At 41.1% G+C, this 11,191-nt stretch overlaps 1 protein-coding gene across 1 annotated transcript; it reads left to right on the top strand.

The window, feature by feature from the left end:
* Window positions 1-1,344: 1,344 nt before the first annotated feature.
* Window positions 1,345-5,674, top strand: SPINK9 (serine peptidase inhibitor Kazal type 9). The gene is made up of 4 exons (XM_036313099.1): window positions 1,345-1,504; window positions 2,211-2,239; window positions 4,332-4,459; window positions 5,500-5,674. The coding sequence occupies exons 1-4, from the start codon at window positions 1,459-1,461 to the stop codon at window positions 5,543-5,545; spliced, it is 249 nt and encodes an 82-aa protein (XP_036168992.1). The 5' UTR covers window positions 1,345-1,458; the 3' UTR covers window positions 5,546-5,674.
* The last annotated feature ends 5,517 nt before the right edge of the window (window positions 5,675-11,191 follow it).

Raw genomic sequence — 11,191 nt, 5'->3', positions numbered from 1 at the left:
CTGGCCCTGTGTCTGTTCATGCACAGTTTCCTTTGCTGGAAATGGCTGTTACTTTTCTGGTTTCAGCTCAAATGTAGCTCTCCTGTGAAACCTTCTCTGAATTTGGTTTGGCAGAGAAGTGGCTGAGGAGTCAGGAGTTAGTTTGTAAACTAGTTCTGTCACATGCAAGCTGTGTAACTTTGAGTGGGTACCTAAACCCTGTGCTTGGCATATGGGGTTATTGTTGTGATGATTAAGTGAAAGAACACAAAGCACCCTACAAGATGTACACAATAAATATTAGAGCCTTTCCCTGATTACTCATCATTTGCTCACCTGTTGTTTCCTTGCATCTTGTACTACATTGTATTTAAATTGTCCTGAATAGTTGGTAGTAGTGTCCTTCTATTCTTATCAGATTGTAAACTCTTTGAGGGCAGGACTATATATACATTTTTATATACCTAGTAATTAGTATAATGCTTGATTCATGGTTAGTATTTCATAAAATTACCAAATTGCTCTGGGAACATAGAGGAAGTTGAGTCTAATTCTGCCTAGGGTGTTGAAGAAGCCTCCCCTTGAGTTGTAATTCATCTGAGTATGTGTCGGTTGGGTAGGGGACAGGTAATTCCAGGGAAACAGAAAGCAAGTACAAAGGCACAGAACTTGAAAAATGCATACGAATTAATTACTGAACACAATTTCTCAATTTGTAAAAATGAGTATTGAACACCTACCATGCTCATATCTCTAATCAAACTCAATCTCAGCTGCCTGACTTGCTCCCCCATCCGTTTTACCATCTCAGGAAACAGTAGTTGTACCAGATCCCCAAATGTGGGATACTTGGAAAAATTATCTCCCTGCTAAAGGGTATGAGTCACTGCTTGTTTATGCTTAATCAAGAATTGGCAGTTGATACCTTTTCTCTGTGCCCATTCTGGTGTCTCAGTTGGCAACATCTTCCATTGACACTAGAGAGGAAAGAGGAGATCCTGGGACTATTTGAACACCTATAAACTGCTATGCTGATGACAGTTCTTGCAAAAGTAGTACAAGTACATGCAGTAAAACTAGTGAAATCACTGTACCTCCTTGTAACTTCACTTCCTCATCTGTAGAACAAAAAACAATGGTAATAACTATGTGACAGATTTGTTATGAAGATCAAATTGTGTAACAGATGTGAAAGCACTCACACTTTTAAGGACATAAAGAGACAAGGAAATAATGCCAGCTTTATCAGGTCCTATTATCTATTAAACGGTCATGTAAATTCATCTGTCTTTCACAATAAAAGAACTTCCATACCCAGCAGATGTTTCTGATCTCCCAGGATTCTGATCCTGCAAATAGGTGTTTCACAATCGAGGCAGGAACCCTTGACAATATAAAAGCAGCACGCAAGTGGCTGGGCAGACACCAGAAAGGCACTTCTTCTGCCTCCATCTGACTGCCCTTCGCCTCTTCAGCAGCATGAGAGTGACAGCCTTTGCCCTGCTCGTGGCCCTGGCACTGATCTGTGAGTATCTCCCTCATAACACTGCCCCTCCCTTGATACCAATAGCTCCTGTCATCTTCTGCCCACATAATTCTGGGGTATACACTTCACATAGATAATAAGGGGAGTTTTTGAAAAGGCACATTTTTTTGGTCTCTACCAATACATCACTAAATCATATCATCTCAGGCCCTGAGTTGGACCTAATTGGTCAACTAAGACCAAGTCCATTTTGTGTAACCTCTTTGGAAAGTGTTCATCCAGACTCTACTCTGACTTGATAGCAGTATTTACAGGGACTGATTTCTTCATGAAGCAGTGCAACCCACTGTTGGGCAGCATGAACTGTTACTTTCCTTCCACTATTGAGTTAAGATCTGACTCCCTAGAATTCTCAACCCCTGCCATCTCTGCCTGCTACACTTCCTAAAAAAAGAAAACTCCATTGTTTTCTCTTACTATTTCCTAAACTCTGATTAGGATAGGAAGAAATAAGACTCGTTATTATAGCAGCTTTTCCATGCTTTTGACTGCACTCTAATTCTGCTCTAAAACAAAAATCTGTTTTGTGCGTCCACTTTTGATACGCTGATACAAAAGTTCTGAAGAGAATCTTATACTTTTCATGACAGGTTGAGAAAGCTGAAACATAAATCAAATATTATTTTTCTAATGAGATTAGATTCTTCCAGAGATTAATTTTTTCTTGTACTTGTTTTTCTTACAGATGTAGAATGTGCCCCACCTGGAAAACAGGTCAGTACATCCGTCTTGCTTTGAAAGTGCTACTTTTACCTAATTTTAATGCCTGTATCAGTAAGGAAAGCTTGACATTGTACAGAATTACGTTGCTATCCATTTGAACAGTTATTTTTTAAAGTTTCAAAACTGCTTTTATTCAAAAACTGTACACAGACCTTTCTGAAATGGAGGTGATGGGGGAAAAAATGGTTAGATACCAGCATCTGGGTTTCAGTCCCAAGTCTTTGATCAGGTGACACTTAGAGCCCTAGTGCTTGGAAAGATTTAGCACAGTACCCACCCATAGGAAAGCTCAGTAAGGACAAGTCCTGATTCTTACCATTTTTAAGTGGCCCACAGGTTTCTTTGTTCTCTGACTTAGAAAATGAAGATTTTGGCTCATATGAAGCTTTCCTTCATGGCTCATGTTAAGTAATGATTGTTATTAAGAAAATGTAGGTGTGACTGCAAAAACTTTAAACCAGCAGCCAGGCACTATGGGTTCTAGTCCAAGCTCTACAGCTTTTTAGCGGTGTGACCCTGTGGCCTAGGCAGTTCCTTTCACGTCTGTGAGTCTTTTTTTTTTTTAAACCTATTAAAAAAATAATGTTAAGAACATAAGTTTGGAGTCAGGCGGGCCTGAATTCAAGCCATCCTTCACGACTTCGTTGCTGTGTGAGAATGACACGGATTGATGAGCATTAAGCCTTGGTTGTTTCCTGGTCACTTTTTGACCTTCACACCAATTCTGGCACTGGGATTTGAGCAGGCAAGGAGAGGAAGTGAAATCATGCTTGTGTGTCCTCAGCATGGGGCGCTACACTTTCTGTTCTGCTCCACTAGACTTGAGGTCCCTCTGCTGTCATGGCGTGCTTACTATTTGTATTTCCAGCACTCAGCTCAGCTCTAAGACTAGGGCTCAGTGACTAGAGGAATGACTAAGTTCACTCCTAGAACAAATCTGAAGGGGAGGAGGAATTCAACTTTAACTTTGAGCATATTTCCGGTTATCCAAGTAGAAACATTAAACAATTAGTAAGATATCATGTCTCGAACTCGTGGGCAGAAAGAGCTGGGAATGCAGTGTTCTATACAGAACTGGAGTTTGTGCAGACCTGGAAGGGAAGCCTAGGGAGAGAAATTATAGCTGTTATTTATTCAGTGTTTTCCATGTTGTGTATTGCTAAGCATTGGACACACATCTGCTCAGGTATGCATTTGATACTTTAATCTGACAATGTGGGTATATCACCTTCATTTTACAGATAAAGAAACTAAGGCTCAGAGAGGTGAAATTATTGTCCCAGGTTCGGAGAGTCAGGATTTGAATTCCAATGTGTTTGATTTTTCTGTCCACACTTTTCAATTTGCTCATAGATGAAAAACCCAGGAAATTCTTGCTTAGTATTTGTCTACTGGCTCCCACAAGGGGCTCATCCCCTTGGCTTTGTTCTAGAAATTTCAAACAGTGGTTATCAACTACAGTCTATAATAATAAAAGCGTAATATGCTAATTAGACCGGACACCTTCTGGACGAAGCCAGGGCTGCGAGGGAAGCCCGGGTCTCAGGTGCCAGAGGGAAGCCGATGCCAGCAGCTGGGGGAAGGAAGGCCTTCTCTTGCATGAATTTCGTGAATCGGGACTCTAGTGTTAACATAAATCTGTCTATGTGCTGATGATGTGTATAGCAGGTCATTTGTTACCAATAGTTAAAGTTGTCAATGGTGTACTAGTTATTAAAATGGCAGTATTTCTATAATACATCTCACACTTGCATTCCTTTAGAACTTTTTAAGTGAAAGAGAGACAGCAGGAAACAAAACGTACCATGAGCATTAAGAGCTGACACATCAGCCAGTACTGACTACAGTGGGTGGATTCTACGTTTAAATAAATGGTGATTTATTTACCAGCTACCACTCATGATTTTATATCTTATATAAAACATCTCTGTACTTGATAGATTTCAAAGAAGTTAGATGAGGACAGACAACTAGAATACAAAATGAATGCATCCAGAGCCTTCTAAACTTACTTAGAAAATTCTAAATCCTGGGAATAAAAATTTGGTAGAAGGAATTGAAGATTTTTAATATCTATTTTCAGGTTGATTGTAGTAAGTTTAAAAAGTTACCACCAGGAGAAGAGAGACAATGTTATACATTATATAGTCCAATTTGTGGATCTGATGGCAAAACTTATGCCAATGATTGCTTCTTTTGTGGTGAAGTTCAGTAAGTATTGAAACATTTTTCTATTCTATATTTAAAGTATAATAATTGTGTTAAGACAAATGTATCACATTTCAAAGAAGTGGTTTAAGGCATAAGGAATATGTGGATCATCTCATATTGAGTGTGATGAATGGGATTCTCACAATTCATAGGATTTGGAGTCCCTGGTACCATTGTACCCCTACATATTCTGGTAGTAATAGTCAACCAGAGAAGCCTAGCATCTCTGAATTGGAAGGAAACTTAAGGGTAATCTAATTCCACTTCCAACTACTAATTTATTGCTTACACTCCCTCTACAAAAAACATCACCTAGCCATCTCACAGTCTATGCTTGATTATTTCCAGGGACAAGGAACATTCCTCCTCCTAGGCATGCCAGTCTGCATCCGGTAGACTGTTTTTTGTTCAGCTTCGACAGTTTAAATGCATTAGAGTCCCCTAATGACTGATACAAAAGGGGGACAATAGCTGCAAAACCTAAAGAACTTGCTCTTTTCAGAGTATGATTTCTCCACAAAATGTGTATGTTGGAGTGCTAACAAAAATTAAAGAGCCAACAGTACTTTAAAGGTTAAAGAGTAATTGTCTGCAAGATATAGTAGCATCGGCTCACAAAAAGTTAAATGATACGTTATGTACTAGAATATATAGAAACATATAGTTCCTTTTAACTCTTGACAAAATGTACATGGGTAAAAACAAACATCTAATATATATGGTATATTATATAGGGACTTTTTTTATAAGCAACAAGTTACAATGTTATGACAGGAGGCATCTAAATATGCATCAACTTTAAATAAAATAATCCATTAAAATATGTTTTCAGGGACATCAACTGTTGTATTTGGAGCATTGTTCCTTATGCAATGAGCATTGTTCCTTATGTTAAATATTTCTAAATTGCAACCACTCCTCTTAAATATGTCAGTAAAGGAGGTAACCTGGTACATTTTGGGGGTTCATTAGTAAAGTTTGGTTGCTAATAAAATGCTTATGGCTTTAATATCTCATTTGTGACTCTTTTCTCTCCACAGGAAAACTGACAACAAACTTCAATTTGTACGTTATGGGGAATGTTGAATCTACCCTGTGACTCCATTCACAAGAGGCAATGTCTTCTCCCATATGGTCTTGCCACCATTGTCTTGATTTCTTTGTAGAATAAAGTAGACCTGAGTGAAATAAACATCCCTGACATTTTTTATTTAAGAGCAGAATCTTCTAGATTTGTCTCACTTTGGGGTATTGTCTAAAGACCATCTTATGGTCACATTCTGTGCGGGAAAGCCAATTAAGACTGGTATGGGAATCAGAAAATCAAAGGGCCTAAAGCTGATGCCTTCCTCTTTCTCAAGCTATGTAAGCATAGCAGGCATTACTACATCCGATAAACAGGTCCTTCTGGAACAGGTAACTCCTGTTGGTCTCAGAACAAATGCTGAAACATTGGCTTTGGAATTTTCATGAACAATAAGAGTACAGATCAAGGAAATGAAAGTCAGGTCTATAAATACATGTCTTAACAAAACGCATCCAGCTGGATGTACCCTGAACACTTTTCAGAATTTCTTAAGGATAAAAAAGAAAACACTGAGTCAAAAAAAAAAAAAAATTAGGTTTTTTAGAGTGCCTGCTTACAACTGGAAAAAGCTGCTGGAGTTCTGAAAGATGCTCTGGAGGGTGCAGGAAACTATCATTCCCAGTTGCTTCTTTCCTGGGACAGGAGGCATTTAGCGCTCAAAATAGGATTAGGGTGTGGAACTAAGGCCAGGATCAGGGATGCCCCCTGTGACTCAACAAAGAGGAAGCCTGGGTTGGGTGTTTCATTCACCAAGAGCCCAGCCCCCACCCCCCACCCCCCCCCCAAACTCCCGCCCCGAATCTCCTTGCGCATGCGCAGCCCCTCTGTTCTGACCTTGGCTGGGGCTGCCCCTCTCTAACCTGCCCTGTACCCAGACCCTCTAGTTCTCTACATGTCTGGGTTGTGCTCCTTGCTTCCCTCCTCCTCTCCACTTTGCCTCTCCTAGAAATGGAGCCCAGTGGCAGACACCCAAAAATATTGGCAAACTTCTGTTGGGGCGCTCACCTCCCTGGTCGCCCTGTCTCTGCTTCCGCTGCCTGTCTGTTTGAGTTCCAGTTTTCCTTCTTTCTTTTTGAGGCCAACAGATTGTCTGAACCACCATCTGTTTGCTGCCACACCCTATAGATATTAAAGCGTTCAACCTGCCAGACTGAAATTATTTGGTTATAATGGAAATGATTAAAATGTGTAACTATTGTTTAAGGTGGTGATCACTTTGCAATATATACAACTATCCAATCATTATGCTGCACATATGACTCTAATATAATGTTATATATTAATTACACTTGAATTTTTATAAAGCGCACTAAGAAATAAAACAACAACAAAAAACACAATGGGGCTTTGGAAACAGAGAACCCTTGGGTCAAATCTAGATTTGCTACTTCTGAGTAACCTTGAGTTAGTGATTTAACCTCTGAGTTTCAGTTCCTGCATTTCCCACTGGGGGCAAAAGCAGTTCCTATGAAATGGCTTGAACCTAGGTACATACAGTACATAATATTGGGCCTGGCACATAATTAGCAAATAATCAATGAGTGGTTTAAAAAAGAATCACAGCAAAATTCTGTGGTTGTCCAGTTTGTCCCTTAAGCACAATGATGGTTCTACTTTAGGTTCTGGCCCCTCTTGATCTCCTTCCCACCCCATCATGCCTGCCTGACCCCTGCCTGACCCTGTCCTGAGAGACAGCACCATGAGCCTTCTGTTAGAGCACATGGGCACTGAAGTCTGCCATATGAAATTTCCCATGAAGAGTAAGGCAAAAAAAAATCAGGGGCATCTAGAATATTCATGGTAGGGTACATAAGAAGCACTCAATACGTACTATTCTTGTTGTTTAAAAGTATAAAACACTGATGGCTACAATCCTCACAATCAGTGAGGGACTGCCTTAATGGGATTCCTAAAAGATAACATGCAGCTTCTGTTGGACTCTGAGTGAGAAGGAGCTCACTCCTTTCTGAGGCAGTCATTAATGGGAACTCTTACTGTCAAAACTTCCTATCAAGCTTAGATTTGCCCAATAGTATTTACTCCTTCATTTGTCCTAAGTATAGCCGTTGAGCCACTAAGAAAAATCTAATTGAGAACCTTTTTATCTTTTAACAAACACCTCTTATTGCAGACATTTCAGGCACAGGTACCTAGAAGAAGCTGTATTGCAGATTTTATACAGGTAGGCTTAAGAGGCAGCAAGTACCTATCTCTCTTCCCTAACCCCCAAATACACAGCAGCCTAGATATCAGTATCAGTCCCACTGAAATCTCCTGAATTGAGCGCCTGTCCCCTGGTGGTCAGTGCGTGTTGTAGTGACCGGTCTTTCTGCCATTTGGTCGATTTGCATATTAGGCTTTTATTATTAGGATAGTTCTATGGAATGGCTCTTTGCAATTGTCATTTTGCATAGTCAAGAGTCCTTGTAACATTTAGCAAACAACATACATGAAGAATTTTTTTAAAAAACATACTGATTCAAAATAACTTACTTCCTAATACGTGACATACTGAAAAGTGCCAACGGTGCCCTTGTTTTGAACAATGGCAGGGCAGTTGATGATATCACTAGTTAAGTATGCCCCTGGACACTAAATTCAATGGGGGTCTCTAGCTCTTGACCCATCAAACTGTACTTGGTTTCTTAAGGTTAGCTCTGTTTTGGACAAAGCAATCATGGCCCAAAGCATTGGAGGCAGCCCAGCTTCTGCACCACTGGTTCTTGAGATAGCCACATGCACCTCATTCTTGTGCTTGAGGATATCAGTGAACTTCCCCTTAGCAAACTTGAATAAGCAGCTTCCAGCAGAGAACTGGTATCTTTCTAGTAGATAATCTGGCTATCTCACTAGCTCTACTTATACCACAAAATTTGGAGCTCTCCAGAAAGCCATGCTCTATTCTAGAGCATAGATTGCTGCTTAAACTTTGTAAACCAAATCAGTTCAATGGATTCTTGTTTTATTTCTAGTCTGGAACCAGATGAGGACTCCAAGTAAAGGACCAAGGTAGTTGCTACTGATAGCCATGCTGAGCACTGCAACGGACATAGGAAAATGGCACTATTGCAGAAAATGAGCACTAAGCCTAAGAACTTGTGCTTAAGCTTATTTCAAATAATTCCTAGTTGTGACATCTTAGACAACGTCTCTAAGACCCAGTTTCTTCCTCTGTAAACTGGAGGTAAAGGTAATACCCAACCCAGACTTATATGCGAATCAAATAACATAATTATGTGAAAGCACGAAGAACTGTTTATGCACCATCCAAATGTGAAGTAACATTAATTTGGGTCATATTATGTAGTCATACAAGGAAACCTTTTTCGTGATTCATTGAGTCTTTTAAACCTGTTCTAGGGTCTTGTTTTGGGAAGTATGCATTCTTAATAGAGATGACACATCTGGCCAGGATATAATGCAAACCTCAAATGGGCTACGCTGACAATAGGTCACTTCTCTTAACTCCACCTTACTGCCCTTGGCCACTTTCAGCATCATGGGAGCAACAGCTCCTCCAGGGGTCCTCAGACTTTTCTTAAACTTTAGAATCTCAAGGCAATCCTGAGATTCTTTCATCTCAGAGATGAGTAAGTCTGTTTAGTTTTGGGTTTTGGTGGTTGTTGTAGTTTTAATGCATTTTTCCCTTTCCATCAAGAAATCAATGAATCACACGAACTCAGAGTTGGAATGGACCATAAAGCTCATCTAACCCAACTTCCCCACTCTACATAGAAAGCTTCCTGGGAGATCCCTGAGAAGTGATCATCATTTACGTTCTGCCCTGATACAGACTCTTTTCAAAAAGAGCAGCCCATTCTTGACCTGTTGGAGTCAATAAAATATTCTCTCTTTATTGAGTATAAATCAACATTGTGTCATCATGACTGACACAAGATTTTAAGAATTTAAAAATCTATTATTTATTTGTCTATTCTGTATTTATTGAGCACAGAATATGGCCTGGCATTATTCACTAACCTAACCCCTCAGTATGATGGTCACCTTCCAAGTCCAAGGTCCCTTTTTCTATACTCCATTCTTACTCCAAAGAACAATCAGTATTCCCACCTTTGCTCTCAAACTTATTATTTTGATTCAAAGCCTTGAAGAGAACCCCATGTCAGCCAGCACAGACTAAAAACTGATGATATTTTAAAAATAAGACTTCCTTAAGAGTTAGGTCAGATTGTCTCATGTCTTTGTTTTCATAACAATATGAACTAAGCCCATTGCACCTGCCCATCACACAATCTACAGTATAGAATTATTGCTTATTTCATGATCTCCAAGTCCCTGCTGTTTTGCAAGCCAGGTATTATAATAAATCACATATAATGAACTTGAGTTTCCACATATGCCTCCTGGTTATTTCATACTAGATGTCCGGTGCATGAAAATTCATGCACTGGAGGGGGGTCCCTCAGCCCGGCCTGCCCCTTCCCACAGTCTGGAGCCCTCAGGGTCAGGAGGCGACCTGGCGATCAGGGGAAGGCAGTGCCCCAACACACCTCTGCTGCTGCCACTGCCGGCAGCGCAAGCCTCAGCTGGCCCTGGTTACCTGAGCCTCAGGTGGCCCTGGGTGGCTTGGCAGCCACCATCCAAGGCTTTCCTACACTTCGGGCTGGCCCTGGGTGGCTGGGGGGCTGAGAGGACTGGGTGTGCCGGGTCAGCACAGTCAAGGGTTCGGTGAGCCTGGGGGGGGGGGGGGGTGCAGCGAAGGATTTAGAAAAGACTGACAACGAGAATAAGCTGGGTCTAGTGGATCTCCTGTGCCTGGCTGAGGCCACACAGTGAGACCTAGATGGCAAGCTGAGCCTTTATTTTATAGTCAGAGATAAACAAGGTAGTGGTCACCATAGTTACAATGTTCTTGTGAGTTTCACTTGTTTTGGCAGCACTTGCTGAACCTCCCACAGCCCATTAGCTACCCAGATAAGATCTAGCGAGCGGTCACAAGGTCAAAATTATGCTAAGAGGGCTGTGTCCTCTAAGCTGGGACTTGTTTGTGGCTTTGCCAACAGGTCAGTCCAAGGCTTAACCCTATAGCTGCTCCCTACAACTGGGGGTCTCCAGAGGTAGGCACGCAGAGCGGCTGGGCCCACCTGGGGGCGAGCCTGGCCTGCCGCATGCCTGCTGCCCCAGCAGGGCTGAGGGGACTGGGCGCCACCATCTTGTGGCTGCGGGCACCGCCATCTTTGAGGGCATAGCAGTCAATTAGCATTTTCCCTCCTTATTGGCTGTGGGCACCGACATCTTTTGCGATGGTGTGAGGGTCAATTAGCATATTCCCTCTTTATTAGATAGGATGTTTTATGTGAAATATGAGATAGTAGATACTATGACTAGGGAAGTAGGAATGGTTATGGCAATAATAAAAGATATAAAGATCACTGTAACAAAACAGAACAATTACCTTTAGGAAATAAGGGGGAAAGAACCCAGAAAATTAGACCATTATTACAATATTATGGTCTCCTAACCCATTGGTTCTCAATTAAAGAGGTGAATCAGACTGTAATTTAAATGTGTGTGTGTGTGTGTGTGTGTGTGTGTGTGTGTGTGTGTGTTTTGTCTAAGTCACACTCTGGACCTACTGAATCATAATTTTGGGGTTAAGGGGAGCTGGTGTTGAAGGCAGACAT

Source organism: Myotis myotis, unplaced genomic scaffold, assembly GCF_014108235.1.
Source record: "Myotis myotis isolate mMyoMyo1 unplaced genomic scaffold, mMyoMyo1.p scaffold_m19_p_6, whole genome shotgun sequence".
NCBI lineage: Eukaryota > Metazoa > Chordata > Mammalia > Chiroptera > Vespertilionidae > Myotis > Myotis myotis.
This window is presented reverse-complemented; position numbering and strand designations above follow the sequence as displayed.

Excerpts from the sequence above, each read along its gene's own strand:
- SPINK9 (XM_036313099.1), top strand. The coding sequence starts at position 1,459 with ATGAGAGTGACAGCCTTTGCCCTGCTCGTGGCCCTGGCACTGATCT. Across the intron at positions 2,240-4,331 it reads GTGCCCCACCTGGAAAACAG|GTTGATTGTAGTAAGTTTAA; the intron begins GTCAGTACATCC and ends ATCTATTTTCAG. Across the intron at positions 4,460-5,499 it reads TTCTTTTGTGGTGAAGTTCA|GAAAACTGACAACAAACTTC; the intron begins GTAAGTATTGAA and ends TTCTCTCCACAG.